General features: G+C 47.8%; 1 protein-coding gene across 1 annotated transcript in view; it reads left to right on the forward strand.

Annotated features, from left to right (window-relative positions):
• TMEM109 (transmembrane protein 109) overlaps window positions 1-13,645 on the forward strand; it is a 72,207-nt gene extending 58,562 nt beyond the window's left edge. Inside the window, exon 4 of the mRNA XM_086953335.1 lies at window positions 12,337-13,645. Coding sequence (XP_086809461.1) covers window positions 12,337-12,710 — 374 coding nt within the window. The 3' untranslated portion in view covers window positions 12,711-13,645. The remainder of the gene's footprint in view (window positions 1-12,336) is intronic.
• The last annotated feature ends 7,025 nt before the right edge of the window (window positions 13,646-20,670 follow it).

The following is a 20,670-nucleotide window of genomic DNA, read 5'->3' on the forward strand; positions in this document are numbered from 1 at the left end:
CATCTACCTCCCCATTTTCTCCTCACTCTCTATCCTGCACTCCTTAGCTTTTCTTTTCACTCTCTCGCTTCTGCCCTCCTTCCTGCTCTCTTCTTCTTTCGGGTCCTCCCTATCCCTTCTGCCTTCTCTCACTCTATTCCCTCTGCCCTCCTTCTTGCTCTCTCTTCTACCATCCCTCTCTTTTCTGCCTTCTTACTCCCTCCTGCCCTCCCTTTCCACCTCTCTCTTCTGCTCTTTCACCTTCTTGTCCTCCATCTCTCTCTTGTTCTCTCTCCTTCCTGTCCTCTCCTCCTCTAGCCATCCTTCTCCTACCTGCCTTCCCTCTCCTTTCTGCCCTCTCTCACACACTCCTGCCTTCCCTCCTGCCCTCCCACTCCTTCTTGCCCTCCCTCTCCTTTCTGCCTCTTTTCCTTCCTGCCCCCTCTTCCTTTTGACCTCTCTTCCTTCTTCCTTCTTACTCCTGCTCTCCTTAACTTCTATATCTATCACTTCTTCTCTTGCACTCAGTCTCCATCTCTCTCCTTCTTGCCCTCTCTCTCCTGTCTTCTCTCACACTCCTGGCTTCACTAACATGTTTTAGGAAATAAAGTGTATTCTAATTCACTGTGCATCTGTAACTAATTGCATTATAAATGCAATCCATATTTCTGTGTAAAGTAAAACACATCAACGTTTTACACATAATTCAAAGAAGTTAGAAAAGACCATTTGTCAAAAGCAATACCAAAAGCTCAAACTTTAACAAAGGCGAAACCATTGCATTGTAAATGCTTGTTCTATAAGAAGCCAGTGCAAGACATGGAGATTCAGACCTCTGTATTTTAAAAAGCATTCTTGCCGCCATGTTCTGCATCGTTTGAAGACTTTTTCAAAAGTGTTTTTGAAGGCCTTGGAGGAGTCCATTGCAGTAGTCTTAGCAAACCAGTACTAGAGCTGTGACAACTGTTTTAGCAGGTCGAAGGAGAGTAGATAGGCGATCCTCTTGATCGTTTTTAAAATGTAGGAGGAGAAGACCAGGTGATTGATTTGATCTTTAAATAGAAGCCTGCTGCCAATCAGTAACCACAGATTCTTTATCTTGCTTTTCAGTTTAGGAAGGTCTCCCAGCTCTTGTGGCCAGCAAGAAGGAGACAAAAACAATGTATTCTGTTTAAGTGGAATTCGGCTTGAGGCAATTCATGCTCGTCCAATCACTGACCCCCCCTCATGCAGTTGGTAAATATATCGGCCTTGGATTGGATGTCGTCAGCAACTGACACAATGATCTGGGTGTCATCCACGTCGGTTACCTGCGAGAACCCAAATGATTTTATTAATTTAGCAAGGGGGGGAAACCTAAACATTGAACAGGGTCGGGCTCAATGACAAAGCCCGATAGACCCCGCATGGCAGCGTGAAAGAAAGACTAAAAACCTTTAAAATTGACTGATTGAGATCTGTCCCTCAGGAAGGACTGAATAAATGCAAAGGCCAGGCCTCCTACCCCAAACACAAGGAGATGATGGACGGAGCGCTGAAACTTTTCACTCACCCCCAGTCACAGATCTGGGTTGAATCCATCATCGTTCTTTAGCTCATTTTGCCACCTCAGTATTTTTTATTTTTTTTGGTAACATAAACCCCGTCTTCCACCCACCTCAACCCTCCCCAACCCCCTCCTGGTCAGTCATATCCTGGCAACCACTATGGTTGCCGGGGGTCATCCTATAGTCCTCCTCCTAGAGGAAGCAATGTATTGGGTAGAGTCCTGTCATCTCAGTTTAACAGGGCCTAGTGCCTGTGGAAATCTAGGCATTCTTCTAGATTACTGGATCTCAGTATCTTGTGCAGGAGATAAATCCAGTGCTTCTAGGTCAAGTAGCATGGCCTCCCAATCCAGCGGGATGGACTGCTTCCTCAGCCCCCTCTACCCTCCCCCATTGAAGCATGGCAGACTGCCAGACAGTGACTGCCGGGCATCTGGGGGACTTCCACCTCATAGTGAGCACCCAGGATGCGTGCCAGGTCTGCGAACTTTAGTCGCACCTTTTGAACCTTAGAGCGTCTACGAAGTCCCATAAGGCAGTGTATTGCCTCATCCGGGACCGGGAGTTGTCACTGTGGTTAGAGACCGGCGCAATTCTCCCCAATAACCCCTTATGCGAGGGCAAGACCATAGTATGTGGATAAAGTCCGCCTCATCTCCTTTACAACGGGGGCAATAATGGGGGGAGTCTGGGAACATACGGTGTATTCTTGTCGGTGTAAGGTGTGACCTGTGGAGTATCATCGCCTGTATAAATGTAAGCCTCGCATTACGCGACACCTTTTTGGGGTGTTCCAGCATACAGTTCCATGCTTGGTCTGTGATCTCCTCCCTGACGTCCTCCGCCCATCGTGCCCTAAGGGATGTAAGTGTAATTGCCGCATGTGCCCGTATCCCAGTGTAGAGCCAGCGCACCGAGTGCCCTCCAGGTCCCATATAGTATAAGAGGTGTACTAAGGTATGGTGTGGGGGTTCAGTCCTCTGTGGGGCCCACGTAGTTCTGATATAGTGTGTCACGGTGGCGTGTAAGAGGTACAGACGTGGTGTTGCTCCCGTGGCCTGTAAAAAGGAGACATGATGCAACATAGTGCCATCACCAAAGAAAGCTCCCACCTCCTCTACCCCAGCATCCGTCCAAGCCTGTATTCTGGTCCGCGTGAGTCTTCCCTGTGGTGTAGGGATGCCCAGTATGGGGGCGTATGGGGCCACAGTGGACGTGTATGATAGGGCCTTTCTCCAGCAGATTAGGGCCGTCCGTAACGGGGGGGGGAGGCAATCAGGGGGGGGTCTTAGCCCTTGGCAGTAGCAGAGAGTGCAGCTCACCCCGGTCCAGCCGCTGCGGCGTAAACCCAATTTCGTGTAAGTTCCTGCCTGCTGACTGGCATAATAGTATCCTCGGAAGTCCGGGACTCCCAGGCCGCCACTCTGCGTCGGCAGCTGGAGCTTTTGAAGACTTGTGCGCCTCCGACCCATGCCCCAAATGAGAGTGGACAATATAGTGTTCAGCATATTAAAATGGATTGTGGGAGGATTACGGGTAGATTTACAAAGTAGTATAAGAGTCGAGGCAGCATCAACATTTTTGAGATGGCGATCCTCCCCATTACTGATAAGGGTATGGAAGACCAGAACCCAACACTAGCACGGAGCCCCCTCACGACCTGTAGTATATTGCCCTCTATTTGGTCCTCCTGTGATCTGTTTACGCAGATGCCTAGGTATTTAAAGGTGATAAGGAGCCACTGGCAGGTCTTAAGTGCTGAATTGCAGGTGGGTTATGTGCGGCGTGTCTTGGAAGAAATAGCTGGCCGACTTCTCCAGGTTTATGGCCAGTCCAGAAAGGTGTTCAAAGATGGTGAGTATACCCGGGAGGGGGGCATTATCAGCAGTCAGGTCCCTTAGGTACAGGAGTATATCATGCGCATAGATATTAGGTGGTGTACCCCGTCAATGTGGATGCCAAGCTGTTCTGCCGATCTCCGGGAAAGCCTGAGCCAGGGTTACCAGCGCCAATACAAACAGCAGGGGAGATAGAGGACACCCCTGCCTTGTGTCTGTTTAAATATTATATTGGTCGGAGATATAGTTACCCGTACGGGCCCTGGCAGTAGGGGATGTGTATAATAGGCGGACCCATTTAAGGTATGTATTCGGGAACCCAAATTGTTGCAACGTCGCAAACATGAAGTTCCAGGAGAGGGAATCGAATGCCTGTCTAAGGTCTAGTGCATTGCATGCTGCGTGATGGCAAGCTCTCTGAGTGGCCGTCATTACAGAATGCAACCGTCTGGTGTTCAGAGAGGTGCTACGGTTTGCGAGGAAGCCGCACTGATCGCTGTGAATAAGCGCATTAAGGTGCGGTTGTATACGGTTGGCAAGGGCCTTGCTTAGGATTTTGTATTTAGTGGCAAGGATAGAGAAGGGCCTGTAATTAGACATCTCCAAACCGTCCCGCCCTGGTTTGGGTAGAGACATGACTAGTGCCTGCATGGTGGAATCTGGCAGACTGCCAGTCTCAAAAGCTGTCTTGTACACAGCCTCTAGTGCAGGTACTAGGGACTCAGAGTACGTAAGATAAAATTCAACGGGGAGCCCGTCTATTCCAGGAGTCTTGTTACGGTTTAAACCTTTAATCGCAGCGCGGATTTCTTCTTGATTCTTAGGGCCGTTAATATCTTTCTGGATGTCGTCCGGTAGAACCGGGAAGGTCCCTGAAGAAGTTGGTTATCAAAGAGCCTTCTACTGGGGCGGGGGATGCATAGAGCGTCTCCAAGTGTTCATGAAAGGCAGCATTTATTTCGCCTTGTGTGTGCACTACATGTCCTGCCAGGGTGCAGATGCTGGAAATGCTTGGTGAGTCAGGTCTATCCTTGACTATGTGGGCAAGCAGTGTGCCGGCTCTATCCGCCTCGGTGTGCTTCCGTTGGAGATACGCCCTGTAGTCTATCGTCCGCAATGTCTCCACATGGTCTATGTGAGTGGATTGTAATACCTCCCGTTTATCTGGGTCAGACACTGCCTCCCTCTCGAGTACATTCAACTTGCGCTCAATGTCCAGGAGGCGTTGGTGCGTTTCCTGTCTAGCCCCCACTAGCTGTCCGATCGTCGCCCCCCCTCACCACCACCTTCAGGGCATCCTATTCGAGCAAGTTGGAGGACGCTGTGTTACAGTTTTCAGCCAGGTAGTTAGTAATGGTGTTGGACAGGGTCGTGTGACATGGGGCATCTTCGAGCAAGTGTGGGTGCAACTTCCAGGTGGGTACCATGCCCCAATTAAGTGTGAGCTCTAGTGGGTTGTGGTCTGAAAACGTTTTGGCCAGGTATGTGGAACTGTGGACCTACGGTATGGTGGAGTTCGAGCACAGTAACCTGTCAGTTCTGGTGTGGAGGCTGTGTACTGGAGAATAAAAGGAATATTCTTTGAGTCTGGTAAAGGCCTCGCCATGCGTCAAAGTGTCCACCAGTTTGCCCACGTGGTGAATTGGTCCACTAGTTTACCAGCAGTTGTACCATGTAAGGGGGGGTGTGACCTGTCCAACCCAGTGTCCAGTACTGCATTCCAGTCCCCGTACAACACCCAGGGGATCCCGTCCCAGTCCGCCAAGACCATACTCCGCTTATTCAGGAATCGGTCTTGGTCGAAGTTGGGGTGATAAATACTTCCGAGGACCACCAGGGAGCCGTCCAAAGTCCCCTTCACCAGTATGTATCGACCCTGGTTTTCCACTTGGCGCTCAAGTTCCACAAATGGGACCCCTTGCTGCACCCAAATAGTTGCCCCTATAGCAAAAGCAGAGTAATTTGTGGAGTATATATGTCCTCTCCATTTTTTCCACATCTTTTGTGTTTCAGAGTCAGTTAGATGGGATTCCTAAAGGAACGCCACCTGTGTTTTACGTCTGAGGAGAAATGCATGTATACGTTTGTCTTTTCTGGATTGCCTCCAGTCCCCGAACGTTGCATGTGAGCAGGTTGTATGACCCTATTGTACTAGCGGCCCCTGTCATGTTCCGATGTATAAGCAGTACTCATCTCTTTGTGGTGCCAACAGGGCAAAGCTGACCAGGAGTCCCCTTTCCCCAACAACTTCAACAGAACAAGGCACAGCGCCTAAACTGCACTGGGTCCTACAATATTGTACAAGTGGTTCAAAACAAATAACGGTGCATACGCCAATAGGGAGGTAGCCAGCCTCGCGCCCAGGCATATTCCCAGAATGGTCCGTGCCCAATGGCTCAACGGTGCCCCATCTCCCGGGGGAGGGGATTGGGCGTTGGGGTGGCAGGGACGACATTAGAAGCATAATCAAGTATGACAGTGTAAATTGTAAAGCCCCCCAGCAAGCAGCGCATAACCTAGGCGTCTCCACGCGCTGCATGTGTATGAGAGGGTGCGGGCAGCGCCCCATGCAATATCAACAATGCATAGTACACAAAGTGATCTATACCAATGAAAGGATACAATAATCTGACCGGCGCCGGGCTCACACCCACCGCAAGGGCAAAGCCCTCAGTCTGTCTCATGTGTCCTCGACCCATTCGCTCCCTCCAACTGTCGATCAAGTCATCGGCCGCTCTCGGTGTGATGGTGGGGAACAGAATTGCACTAGGGTCGGAATCTGAATGCAGTGTACTGTCCTGAGTCAGTAGCAATTTTGTTCAATTCTTCGCGGAAGGAATCGGCCACCGCCAACGCTCCCTCCTGGTCTCGGTGTTGCTGTTCCTGCGATGGGCCGCTCTCCTTTGCCCCGGTTGGAGTTCTGAGTTCGTCAAGGGGTTCTCTTCGGGAGTGTGCTCGAGTCCTGCGAGGAGCCATTTATTTGGCTAGGGCTGATACCCATCACCTCCATCCATTCCTCAACATCTGCCGGGCTATCAAAGAAGTGAGTCTTCTTGTTGTGAATGACCTTCAGGCGGGCGGGATACAAGAAGGCGTATTTGAGTTGTGCAGTCTCTATAGCCTTTTCTTTACTGCCTGGCAGGACGATCTCTGCCTTTCCACCAACACTGTATAGTCTGGGTATAAAGAGATACAGTGGTTTTCATACTGAATTAGTGCCCTTTCCCTAGCTTTCTGTAGCAAAATGTCACGTTCTTCATAGTTGAGGATTTTCACGATCAGAGGGCGAGGTGGCGCACCTGGTTTTGGTTGTCCCGTCGGGATTCTATGGGCCCTTTCCACGCAGAAGTACAGGGAGAGCTCCTCAGAGGTCACATGTTCCTGGAACCATGTTTCCATGAATTCAGCCGCTCTGCTCCCCTCACAGCGTTCTGGCAGTCCAATAACACGGATGTTATTGCGTCGATTCCTGTCCTCCGCATCCTCCACCCGGTCCATGAGCGTGCTCACCTGCTGTTGGAGCTGTTGCAAGGAGGAAGAGTGTTCCGTCATTTTAGGACTGAGGTCCGCAATATATTGGTCGAGTTCCTTTACCGTGTCAGCCAGTTTGGTATGGTCCGCCTTCAGCAGCGTTAATCCGGTGATGAGCGCGTCCATCTGTAACTCCATTGCCATTCTAGAGTCTCGAATTTCTTATCAGCTTATCCGGTGTCCCCTCTGCGTGGTCAGTCAGGTCCGGCCCTGGCAAGGAGGGCCTACTAGCGCGGCCCGACATGGTAGAGGGAGGGTCTGGGCCTTGTTGCCCCTCAGTGGTCTTCGCCCGGATTCTGCCCATGTCTGTGTCCTCTCCGGGCCTCTCATCGGATCGCCCTTGTGGTCAGTCACAGGAGTGTGATTCGCGCCCTCATCGCGGCCCTATTCCCCAGGACTCGGCGAGCTCCACTGTCGCCTTCAGGCCCTCGTTAGGCGGTTCTTATGAACGGCACAAGAGGAGGTCGGTAGTACCAGCGACGATGGCACAACGCACACTTATTACCCCACAGCACACCCCGGCGATGCCCCAGCAAGGGGAGGGGGGGTCAACGGTCAGACGAGACTGTGCCCCGTTGTGCGTGGCCAAACTGTCCGGTGAATCCAATGTTGGTGGGTCACAGTGCAGTCAAGTTGCTGCGCGGGCTCCCAGGCCGCGGCCTCGCCAGCGGTCTGCTCCAAATAGTGGACTCCAGTTGTACCTCCCGGTGTGCCAGTCCTCTGGATAGGTCGTAGTACCCTGCGTGGGGGTCCAGTGATCCGCTACCTTGCACCTCTGTAGACCCGCATAGGCCCTCTCGCCCAGTACCTCCCAATCCTAGTGCAGCTTTGCTCTCGGGTCCAGTGGGGATCGCCATGTGGCCCCAGCTCGTTGGAGCGGTCCGAGGTACAGGCGCCCCCCATGGGGATTGCAGGACAGGCGGGGCGCCGAGTGTGCAAGTCAGAGGATGCATGCTGAATGCAGGCCTCGGCGAGTCGCACTCCTCAAAGCGGGCAGTAGTCCCACCGCATGTGTGCCCCACACCGCCACAAGCTCCGTAATGCGCCAGTATCAGTAGGCACTGTACTCCTGGTGTCCACGCTGGGTAGTTGGAGCCGGGGTGGGCCGCCAACCTCTACGGAGGATCGCGCAGTCTTCGAGCACTTCCGTGGCAGTTCCAAGCTCAGTACTGTGGCTCCCTACCTCCGCTCACATGTCGCGAGGCAGCAGGTTGTCCCCCGCGCGTGCAGCACATCTCGCCAGGCGGCTGTGCAGGGAGCCCCGTTCGGGGCCCCGTGTTGTCGGGGATGTTCAATCAATCATGACATTTGTATAGCGCGCTACTCACCCGGAAGGGTCTCAAGGCGCTGGGGGGAGAGGGGTCCGTTACTGCTCGAAAAGCCACGTCTTGAGTTGCTTCCTGAAGGAGAGATGTCCTGGGTTCGCCGGAGGTGGATGGGGAGGGAGTTCCATGTCTTGGCTGCCAGGTAGGAGAAGGATCTTCCACCGGCGGTGGCTCTGCGGATGCGTGGAACGGCGGCGAGGGGAGGCTGGTCGACAGTAGCTGGCGGGTGGGCGTGTAGAAGGTCAGACGGTTGTTGAGATACTTGGGCCCAGGTCGTGGAGAGCCTTGTGTGCGTGGGTGAGGAGTCTGAACGTGATTCTCTTGCTGACGGGTAGCCAGTGCAGGTCTCTCAGGTGGCCGGAGATGTGGCTGTGTCGGGGATGTCCAGGACGAGTCGTGCGGAGGCGTTCTGGATGCGCTGGAGTCTTTTCTGTAGTTTGGCTGTGGTTCCGGCGTAGAGGGTGTTTCCGTAGTCCAGACAGCTGGTGACGAATACCTGGGTGACTGTGTTCCTGGTTTCGGTGGGGATCCATCGGAAGATCTTTCGGAGCATGCGCAGGGTATTGAAGCATGATGATGAGACGGTGTTGACTTGTCTGGTCATCGAGAGGGAGGAGTCCAGGACGAAGCCCAGGTTACGTGCGTGGTCCGTTTGCTTGGGAGTGGTGCCCAGGGCAGGGGGCCACCAGGAGTCGTCCCAGGCGGAGGGAGATGATCCCAGGATGAGGACTTCCGTCTTGTCTGAGTTCAGTTTCAGACGGCTGTTCTTCATCTACTCAGCGATGTCTTTCATCCCTCGGTGTAGGCTGGTTCTGGCGGTGGCTGGGTCGTTGGTGAGGGAGAGGATCAGCTGGGTGTCGTCGGCGTAGATGATGTTGAGGTTGTGTTGGCGTGCGATGGCTGCCACGGGGCTCATGTAGACGTTTAAGAGGGTGGGGCTGAGCGATGATCCCTGTGGTACGCCGCAGATGACTTCGGTGGCCTCGGATCTGAACGGGGGTAGGCGGACTCTCAGGGTTCTTCCAGCAAGGAACGAGCTGATCCACTCCAGTGCCTTCTCTTGGATTCCGATGTTGCTGAGGCGCTGCACTAGGGTGCGGTGGCAGACAGTGTTGAACGCTGCGAAGAGGTCCAGGAGGATGAGGGCCGCTGTTTCCCCGTTGTCGAGCAGGGATCTGATGTAGTCATTGGCTGCGATGAGGGTGGTCTCGGTGCTGTGGTGATGTTCCGGGGGGCAAAGACCTCTGGGAGGGCACAATATTCGCCGGTCCGCGAGGAGGGCCCGAACCACTGCTGACATGGCCATGCACACCTCAGACGGACCGTTGTTCCACACCAGGCCCCAGCCTTTGATAGTGTTCGGCGTCGGGTAGGCAGCAGTTTCAGGGCTGCTCTCGGCGCCGATGGAGTATGAAATCAGTCTTGACCCTGTGCCTCATGGGAATAGTCTAGCCTGGACTGCCAAACCATGACTTCCCTGGACCGGAAACAAGCATCCTGGGACCAGTATGCCCAGACGTGAGCCCTGTGCTCTCCATGCCACTGGAGTCAAGCTATCTTGGCTGATGAGGGCTGAAAGCCCGAAACCAGCCCTAGGATGCTTGTTTCCAGTCCAGGGAGGACCTACCATGGCAGTTCAGGCTGGACTGTTCCCATTGGACGCAGGGTCAGGACTGATTTGCATATGGCTGGGTCCAACCTGGAATGGCATGGTGAGCAAAAAACGATGGATTTAGGCGTACTCTGTACTGGGGTGAATGTATGACATTGTTCTGCATTCTGTTCATCAATTGTTCTTTTTGCATATGCCTCCTACCCCAGCAGCCTTCAACCAATCCATCAAATGACTGCGATTGACCATGTTGAAGGCTGCCGACCGATCCTATAAGATCAGAGCTGCTCTGTCCCCTGCATCAAGGGATGATCTGATCTCTTTTTTTAGCTACAATAAGTGCTGATTCAGTGCTAAACCCTCTTCTAAAATCGAATTGAGTTTTGTTGAGATGATGATTAGTCTCTATATAAGCGGACAGTTGTATATTCATTGCCTTCTTGGCTACCGTAGCCGGAAAAGGCACACACACACACACACACACACACACATCAAACTTGTGCTAGAAGGAAATCACACATTAAATTAATGCAACAAAAAAATTAAGATGCCACCGCTAATCGGAAAACAAAATAAAGGTCAAAGCAGCATTGCTGGTGACATGAACGTTTTATTGCCCTACAATGAGTTTAGTGGCTGTATTGATCTGTCCGAGAACTCTCATACCTTGGGCCTAGAAAGCTGCCTGCAGACAATCATGTGCTAAGAAGTAACTTGTTCAAATCTCTTGCTCTTTGTTTTTATTTCTAATTTTCCATCACTCTTTCCTTCATATGTCAATGTTTTCCAGACCTTCACTTACCACCTTCACGGATGTCATTGTAAAAAACAAAATGCTTGATATGTTAATAATCCTGCTAGGGACTCTTTAATTCTTTAAAGAGGAGGCCATAATAGGGATTTCAGCCCCCCTGTCCCAGACCACAAAACACCCACGGAGGCAGAGGTGCTGACAGCAGGTGTTTCTTTCTCTCCTGTGAATCCCAGGTTCTAAACTTCCATTCGCTGACACTTTCTTCCCGACTTCCCGTCTCCGTTTCAAAAAGGAACTAAAGTGGCGCAGAACCTCCCAATCGTGGTGTTCTGGGTTTTGTTTACCTGCCAAATTCACATATTCCCGCCTTGTAATGGTTTGTAACTTTCTGCCCCTATCCTGACTCGTCACCTTCTCATCTTAGTTGTCTACCTTGACATCATGACTTGCTAGTTGGTGATCTCTGCTAGAACTTGGCCACTGTAACCAAAGCAAATAGCAATCACACACCGAAAACTGTATGGCACTGGGCTGGACGGATGCATTTGAAAGAAGTACGTGAGTACTTGGAGAGCAGATTATTAGCTCAGTCCCATCACTGCACCGTCTGTTTTTTGTTCCAGACTGACCACCACGGTAGTAATGCGGTCCTCTGCCTTGACCTAAGGTACACGTAGGCCTGATAATGGGGGTAAGAGATGTCATAACCCTTATCTAGGCATTACTAATGTCGGCACTCATTTCTGGAATTATGATAAAAGCATATTGTTTTAAGTCTTCAGTTTTTATATGTTGGTTTGTCTTGATATGCTTTACAGCGTATTACTTTTTAGAAATGCACAGTGATGTCAGTTTGATATATGGGTACAGGTGACACCACATGTTGGCAGAATTACATGTAATGCTTGTAGACTACGGCATGACAATGCACAATGAGACTAAATGCTGTGGCCAGGTTCGCCAGGCCCCCCTGATTGCACTGATCATGACACAGAATAATTTATTCTGTGGTTGTCTTCCCCCTTTTTTCCTCCTTTCTTACTCTCTAGGTTGGACTATGAAACATGATAGGGTGAGCATACACCAGGTGCTTTCTGGACCATATTTTTCATCACTAAAGAATGTTACATATGCTTGCACTATGACACACACCCTGAGTAAGTGTCGGGCACTCATGTACTACTGGTCCTGAAGAAATGCCGCTAATCCCTTCTTGACCACTAGGGCGTGAAACGTGTCAACCTGACCGAGTATAATTAAGTAGTTGTCACACATCACATACCAGACAGTCGGGCTTCACGATTTCGCACAGACTGTCGACATTTCTACTTTTTTTAACTCTACCAAAAGGACCCCTAAATAAATCTATCATTGGTTCTACTTCAGGTAGTTTTAGACCACTGGCACATTCACTTACCAGCTCCACACACTCGCACGCATCATCATGGCTGTTTTATTAAAAAAGATCTCTGAGAAATAGCCCTCTCGTGGGGCATTGCAGCGCTGGCCTAATGAGGAGAAAAAAGCCTGATAATAAAGCATGACATCACGTGGGTGTGTAAGGGCATCACATCCGATTAAGGAAGACCCCCCTCACTACTACCTATACCAACCTTCTCCCATCACCTTCACCACTTAGGAACAAGTACCCTGTTTGTTTTGGTTGGTACATGTTTTGCGTTTGTTCATGATCCATGCAGGTGCGTTACATCACAGCCTGACTCTTCCCTTTCTCTTTCTTCTCTTTCAGGGAAACAGATTTCCAGTTTTATGGGGCTGTCCCCTGAGCAGGTCCAGCACATCCTGATGTGGGCGACTTTGGCCTTCCTGGGATATTGGATGCTGTCTCTGGTGCTGGGCGTGGTCCTTTCCCTACTTGCCCGACTCCTCTGGGGCTTGAAGATCTTCCTCTTCCTCTTGGCCTTCTTCTACTTGGTGACATCAGTTTCAGACCCCCACCTGCTCGCCACATCGCTCATGGGCCTGGTTGGGCTGTATGCCCTTTTGGGGTGGGCGAGCTCAGGCAGTCGGAGTAGTGGAAAGCTGGAGGCCAAGGTGCGGAGTCTAGAGAGGCAGGTGGAGGATCTACGCATGCGGCAGAGGCGCAAGAAGGACGACCACTGAGTTCTTGGAGAGGGTCCAGTGGGTGGGGTAAAAGCAGAGTCTGGGGAGCCACATGAGTGTTGTCACCCAGCCCGTTGCCCAGCTCATAAAGAAAACTCGTACCGTCCAAATGTACCAAAGAGAAGACTGACGGGACATTTACACGGCATCAGAATTTGTACTGCCCATGTCACATCCTCCCCTATTGTCTCTCATACCGCCTCCTTTCTTTTTCCATGCTCCTTCCATCACATTCTTTCCACCATTCTCTTAGCTCTTCTATTTTTTGTCTTTCATTCCTATCTTTTTGTAATGGTGCTTCTCACTTCCAACTCCTGCCTATCCTCTGTCTTCTGTTTGTTCAGTTTCTACCTCTCAACTATCTCCTCACAGTTAACTTTCAGTTTCCAGTTTAACTCCTGCTTTTCTCTTCTCCAACTCTCTTCATGTCTCCATTTCTCCTCTTTGCTTGTTGCTGTATCTCTTGCCTTAGTTCTTTTTACTTCTCTCCTTCTGGCCTTCTGGTCTTGGTTTCTGTTTTCTCTCCTATCCCTTGCGGTATGTTCTCTACTGTCCCTCTTTTCTCACTGTTCCTCATTTGAACATAGGAATCGTCCTCTTCCTACCATTTACCCTCTCATTCACTTCTCAATGTCCCTACTTCTCTTCTTTGGTTTCTTTCTCCCTTGTGTCTTCATCATTTCACTAGCGCCTCCATCATCTCCCCTTGCTGTCTTTTGCCTTCAAGTGCCATCTCCACCCAGTCCCTGTTTGCCAGTGTTGCAGTTGTCCTGGATGTAGTTTGTGTGAATCCCACCTTTTAGCATAAGCAGTTTCTGAACTTCACATTTTGCTCTACCAAAGATGAGACTACAACAGTCCACAAATATATTTTACACAACATTTTTGAGAAACTATTTTGCTATTCTGCACAAAATAAATCCCATATTTCTAAAGACATTGAGTTTGACAACTGCTTGGTGACCTGCAACTAAGAGCATATGAACCCTCATTTAGAGGCGGTGAACGAGCTCTGACTGTGGGAGCTTGAGGGAGCTGTGTATTCATGTTGCATTTTATATCTGTGTGATCTGATGTAAAAGGTGCTTGTAATATTAGAAGACATGCACTTTCCAGTTTTCATGAGGTTCAAGTAAAGTTTAATCTTCATAAAAAGATCTCATCCATCCAAGGTACACCACTCTCAACTGTCCAACTCCAGCTTATTCTGTCCTATGACCTGCATACATTCTATTACTGTGTAATCAAGACAATAGATACATATGGAAGGATAGACAATACGCATCATAGAGAAGAGCTAGAGAATAGATAGAAGAATAAGAGATAGCAGATACTACACTATCTCCCTTCTTCATTAAAACTATTTACATGCACAGTAACACACACCTTATACTTATACAAATTCCTTAAGATAGGACGGACGTTTTACTAATCTTGAAGACCGTCATGAAGGCATCATTCCTTGACAGTTTTTAGATCGAGAATCGCACAAAGAAGGACATTGGTTTGCATCGGAACACTTTTCACCAGTAGAATTACTAAATGTGTTATACTTCCTTCTAACTAATACCACTCTACTAAGATTCCATTCACGATGGTCTTCTGTTTTTACAGCATTGTTAAATACCTTGATGACAGCCATTGATTCAAAATATTTAGATTTGGCATTACCCACAAAAAAAAGGACGCTTAACAACAACACTGATGTCTCCTACTTCCACCACCAACCTCTTGACAGATTTTGTTTTTGTCAAAGAAATTCTTCCTTAATAAGGCTTTATTATCTTCTCTCAATTGTACCTGTTTACCATCACACTCACATTCTTTCCCTACGGCAAAACAATAATTGTTTTCCCAAAATGGCTCAAGATGAGTGTTGGGTACTCTGCCACGAAAAAGAAGAAATGGAGTCTTACCAGTAGTGGAATGCGGAGTCAATCTATACTCTTCAATCTTTCTAAGTACTTCTCCCCTCCATTCAAGGGATAAAGACTTTGCGACAGTAATGGTTTCTTTCAAAACTCTGTTAAGTCTCGCCACCATACCATTTGCCTCTGGATGACAGAGAGAGCAGGTTTTATGAATGATTCCACTGGATAACAAAAACATTTCCATCTCTTTAAAGACTAATTAAACACCAATATCCGTTAAAATGGTCTTAGGAAATGCCTCTCTAGAAAACAGTTTCAAGTTTCAAACACTCTAACACTGGCAGAATCCACATTTTATAGAAAAAATACTTCTGGCCAGCGAGAATACATATCTATAATAACCAATAAAAACATCTGAGAAGCATTGCTAAAAATGTGACCCAGAATATCCAACGCAATGTTCTCCCAGGGATATGTAGGTCGTGTTCTCAATATCATGCGTTGCACCCTAGACGATTTAGACTTGTCTGACATATTACAAGGAACACACTCTCGTATCTCTCACTCTATCAATTTGTCCATTCCTGGCTACCAGTGCGACAAGCATAATCTTTCTTTTGTCTTAGTAATCTCAAGGTGTGTGACATGAGCTAGGTCTAATAAATCTTTCCTGAGACTCGTTGGAGGTACTAACTTGGTACCACAAAATAAAATGTTTTTATCAACCGACAATTCATCTTTTATATACCAAAAAGGTCTAGTTTCTTAGGATCTCTTCTTGATACTTGACCAATTACCTAACAAAAGCAACATTACCTCTTTAAGAGTTACATCAAGCTCCATTTAATTGCACCACTTTTCTTCAGTTATGTGATCGGAATCCAACGCACATACCCAATCATAACACAAATCAACATCATCCTCATCATGATCTTCACACGAAGCTAGACGCGAAAAAACATCAGCTATTCTATTATCAACCCCTGGGATATATTTGAGGGAAAAAGAATATTCTTGAAGACTTATGATCCATTTGGTTATGCGACTTGAAATAAAATCCAGACCTTTCTTGTCAAAGATTTCAATTAGAGGTTTGTGGTCAGTTCTTACTTCAAAATCTACACCCCACAAACATTTTTTATGTTTTTTAACAGCCCAAAAAACTGCGAGTGATTCTCGTTCAACCACAGAGAATCTCGTCTCAGGATCTTTTAAGCTTCTAGAAGGAAACATAATGGTTTTCATTCCTTGAGGACCCTCTTGCTGTTATACAGCCCCCAAACCTTTCTCACTTGCATCAGTGGTGAGAATTGATTTGTCTGGTATCAAAACTCTTTAAGAAAGGGGCATTACAGAAGTTCTCTTTGATGCTAGAGAATGTTTGTATACAGACCTCAGACCAAACAAAATGTACACCCTTTTTCAATGAAGACCTTTTATTGTTAGTCAAATCTGCAAAATCTTTAACAAATTTCGCATAGTGTTCTATCATTCCAAAGAAACTCATAAGTTCTTCCTTTGAGGATAGAGCATGCATGTTGCAAATTGTGGACAAAAAATTCTCTTTGGGTTTGACACCATTTCCTGAAATATTGTGGCCAAAATAATCTAATGAGTTTGATCTAAATTTGCCTTTCTCAATTTTTATAATGCGATTAGCTCCACACAATTTTGAAAGAACTGACCTAAGATGTGCATCATGTTCGTCAACATTGTTACCAAAAATGAGTATGTCATCTTGATAGATCCACACTCCAGGCAAACCTTTCAAAACTCTCTCCATAGCACGCTGGAACACAGACGAAGTTGAAACCAGACCAAAGGACATCTTTGTAAATCTAAAAGTACCAAACTACGTGATAAACGCAGTCAGATCTCTGCACAACTGTTCTAATTCAATCTGATGGTACGCCGAAGTTAAATTAAGCATGCTAAAAACTTTGGCACCACCCAAAAGAACAAGAAGTTCAGCAATATTCGGAAGTGGATACCTGTCTACAACTACATTACTGTTTAGCTGGCGCAAGTCTATGCATGAGCGCGAATCCCCGTTGGCCTTGCGCGCAGCAACTACCGGAGCTAACCACTCTGTTCCCTCAACCACTTCTATAATGTCGTTGTCCTAAAGTTTAATTATTTTTTCCCATATCACTTCTCACTGCCAATGGCACATTCCTAACTTTACATGCAACAGGAACCAACCTTTTTTTATTACAATCTTAGGCTGGTATCCTTTCATACAACCAAGATTCTTTTTGAACACTTCTGGAAAATCACTCATAAATGCTGCACCAATAAAGTTCTCATCCTTTACCGTCTCCACAGCACATATTTTTTCTCTTAACAAAATAGGTGGATCGGAATTGGGATCAAGATATACACCTAAATCCCCTCACTGCATCCAACTAATTATACTATCTCCCTTCTTGGAGACCTGAATCTTACCGGAGACCATCCTGCCCTTGTACTCAATCAAACCTACAAAATATCCATGCAATTTAATTGGTTCTCCTCCATAAGCCAATGGAATTATGTCTGGTTTAAACAACACAATTTTATGTTTCAACTTTTTAATGTAAAAATCACTTGAAAATATTGAAATTATTGCTCCTGAATCAAATAGAACTCGAGTTCACCATCAACAAGAATTTCATCAGTGGGACACTATTTACCAGTTCCACTTCCAATTTCTAGAATAATTTGCCCACATTCGAAATCCTTATAAACATAGTCTGAATTTTCCTCTTCATAAACAGCTACCTTTTTTATTCTAGAATCAAATCTACTCTTGCATACTGACTCAAAAATGCCCTTCTTGCATTTTGAACATGTGTGACTTACAGCAGGACACCTATCATTTGCAAGATGCTCAATGTTATCACATCTGTAGCATTTGAGATTTCTTGTCATGCGCTGGTTGTAGACTAAAGCATTGCAAAGGTCTTATTGAGGCAGAAGGAGGTGGTGGGTGCAGCAGTGATTACTGGTGGGGGGACAATTATGCTTGTTGCAGGAATTACAAAATGATACCTTTTTATAGGGCAAAATATGTGAACAATGGTTCCCAGGGCGTTATTCACATGAAGAAATGTAAAGGTTAATCTAGAATATAGGCTGTAATATCCAAATAACTAAATATATATATATATATATATATATATATATATATTACCTACTGGCGGTCGCCAGTAGGTAGTTATAGTTAGGATTTTTTTCAATGTTAAATCTCAAAATTCTATTTGGAATAACTTTGGCACCGGTTGACGAATCTGCCTGAAAATTTCCTGAAAATGGCCTCGTCGAGCTCTGGTCCTTCCTTGAAAGTTTGGGGGGGGATACGTCAAGCGGGGGCCGAGATAAAAGGGGGGTCCCAAAACGCGTTTTCCCCATGTTAATTTCCATAGGGCGGTCGATTTCACTTTTAGCCCGAACGGCTGAATGGATTTCCACCAAACTTGGCAAAATTGTAGGGACTGGTAGCCCGATGTGCCTTTGCTATGTCTCAAGATATGTGCTGCAGTGGATTTTGAGTAATTTAGGTTCCAAAAAATATATATATCTATAGGTGCTCTCCGGTGCGCGCACCGGAGTGCGCTCCCGGCGCGACACGCGACTTGCGCGCAGAAAGCTGATTGGCTCTCAGTTGTCTGTAAACATTCTAAACAGTCCGGAGCGGCCGCCATCTTGTGTCTCGGTAGGATCGAGACACGAGAGGTGGCCAAAACAAAGGGGGAAATGACCATAAGGGGGCAGGGTAGACCCCCCCTTGACGCCTAGGTTTGATGTGGGGGCTATAAAAGGGCCCCGCGGGGCATTTAAAATATTTTTTTTTTTCGTTTTGCGCGGGGGAAGCGCCCGGTACGCGCACCAGGTAGCGCACCGGGGAGCGTAAAATGAGGGAAAAAGATGAGTTTATAAAAAAAAGAAGCCTTTATTTAGAAATTGGAGGTAGTTCTAAAAAGAACTTTTTTTTTTCTTCTTTTTGTTGTTTTTATATTTTTTTGTGTTTTTTGAACTTTTTTTGGCTTTTCAAAACAGTTTTATATGTTTTTTGTATTTTTTTAGGAGGAGAAACAAAAAAAGGGAATTGAAACTGGCTCAACTGGAGCAAAAAAACAAAAAACCCAAAAAATTACTTCTTTTTGGGGCACTTGTGATTATCACCTGCAAGGACGATGAGCTTAACGCTTTTTTCACCATAGGCGATAAGCTTGCCACATGCAGAACAAGTGATTTTAAAATCAGCAAATCTTGGCTGAATGCAAGGCATCATCTCTGATGTTTCTGGTCCCGATGAAGTGGGTTGGGTTCTTTGGGAGGTGGTCCTTGACGACTGGGGGAGGTTACTGGCCAGTTCCCTGAACTCTGCACGAGAGTAGTTGTTTGGGTGCTTTCGGGTCATATGACGAATCATGGTATGGTTACCAAATGAATATTTTTTGTTTGGGTTGCCCCGTGAAAGTTCTTCATTGCAGATTAGGCAAGTTACCTTGGCCGCATTCACTTTTTTTTTGCCCTCTGGGATTGAAAAAAACTCCCATACAATGGGGTCGATTAGGATCGCGGACGGACTTGAGTCCGTCCGCGACCCCAGAGTATGAGGGAACGTCCGCATGGGCTGCGGCGTTCCCTCATGTGCGATTAGGATGTGACCGCCACCCTGGCGGTCACATCCTGGATATTTAACATTGCGGCGGGTGCTGCTTCAAGCAGCACCCGCCGCAATGTTAAAAGTGCATGTGTAACATTTACATGCACAAAGCGGCAGGCACCGCGCGGTGCCTGCCGCATTGTGCATGTAAATGCTGGGGGGTACCATAGGTACCCCCCATGTGCACCCCCCACCCACCAACACCCTGGGGGCCCGCAACGGGCCCCCAAAATCAAAAGTACTCATGCTTTTCCACGGCGGAAAAACCGCCGCGGAAAAGCATGTTTTCAAATGCTTCCTAATTTGGCCGGCGGTGTCTGATAGACACTGCCAGCCAAATGAGAGCTTTTCCGCCGCGGTTGTAATCCGACCGCGGCGGAAAAGCAGCGGACAGAAACCAAGACCCACCAGCCATCGTAATGTGGCGGTGGGTCTTTGGTGAGCCCGCAATGGATTTTCCGCCTCCTCCGGGCCGGAGGTGGCTTCCGCCGGCCCAGAGGAGGCGGAAAATCCTCCATCCTAATCGGCCCCAATGTGTGGCTTGGGTTTGTATGGGGTATTTTCTTCAGGCAGCCATCTTCTCCTCCCCTCCTCCTCCTCCTCTTCCTCTTCCTCCTCTCCTCCTCCTCCTCTTCCTCTTCCTCCTCCTCCTGTTCTTGACCACCAATATAATTTGGAGTTGGTCCTCTTGGTGGTTGTGGTGGTGGTGGTGGGGCAGATGCACCAGCTGCTGCTGCTACTGAAGCCATTATTAAGATCAAAAAGGTACAGAGATGTACAAACAGGTCTTTCTCAGTCAAAGGACAAAGTCAGAATAAGGAAAAAAGGTGGGGTCTTTCATCATTTTGAAAAAAAACTGTCCTGAACCAATAAGAAGTGTTATTTTCAGGTCACAAGACCAGGGGCTTCATCATTATGAAACTAAAACTGTTATGAACCAATGAAAAGTGTTATTTTCAGGTCACATGACCCGACGCGCTTACGCTACGTGCCCCCGGGCGCGCCCGGGGGCACTCCGGGTCGCGTAGCGTAAGCGCGTCGGATGTTTACGTTGCGCGATCGTATTCGCTCGAGTTCTTCCGGGTGCACTTACGCCGTGCATATCACACGGACGCGGCTACGCGATACGTCATGATCATGTTTTCGTTCGCGATATTGGCGCTTACGAGACGCTCCCCGGAGCGCGCCCGGGGGCGCTTTATAAAAGTACGCTTTTCGGGGCGTTCCCCGGGAAGCGCACCGGAAGCGCTCCAAAGCAAAATATAAAAAAAAAAATTGGGAAAAATTGTAGGGAGTGGTAGCCCTATTCTTAAGTGGTTTTTACGAAAATTAACTTTGATAAAATATATATTGTGCTACATTGGGCTATATATATGCCCAAATGTAGCCCAAATGTAGCCCAATGTAGCCCAAAGATGGCCACCAGAGACCAAAAAAT

This window comes from Lissotriton vulgaris, chromosome 1_2, assembly GCF_964263255.1.
Source record: "Lissotriton vulgaris chromosome 1_2, aLisVul1.2, whole genome shotgun sequence".
NCBI classification, from domain to species: Eukaryota; Metazoa; Chordata; class Amphibia; order Caudata; family Salamandridae; genus Lissotriton; species Lissotriton vulgaris.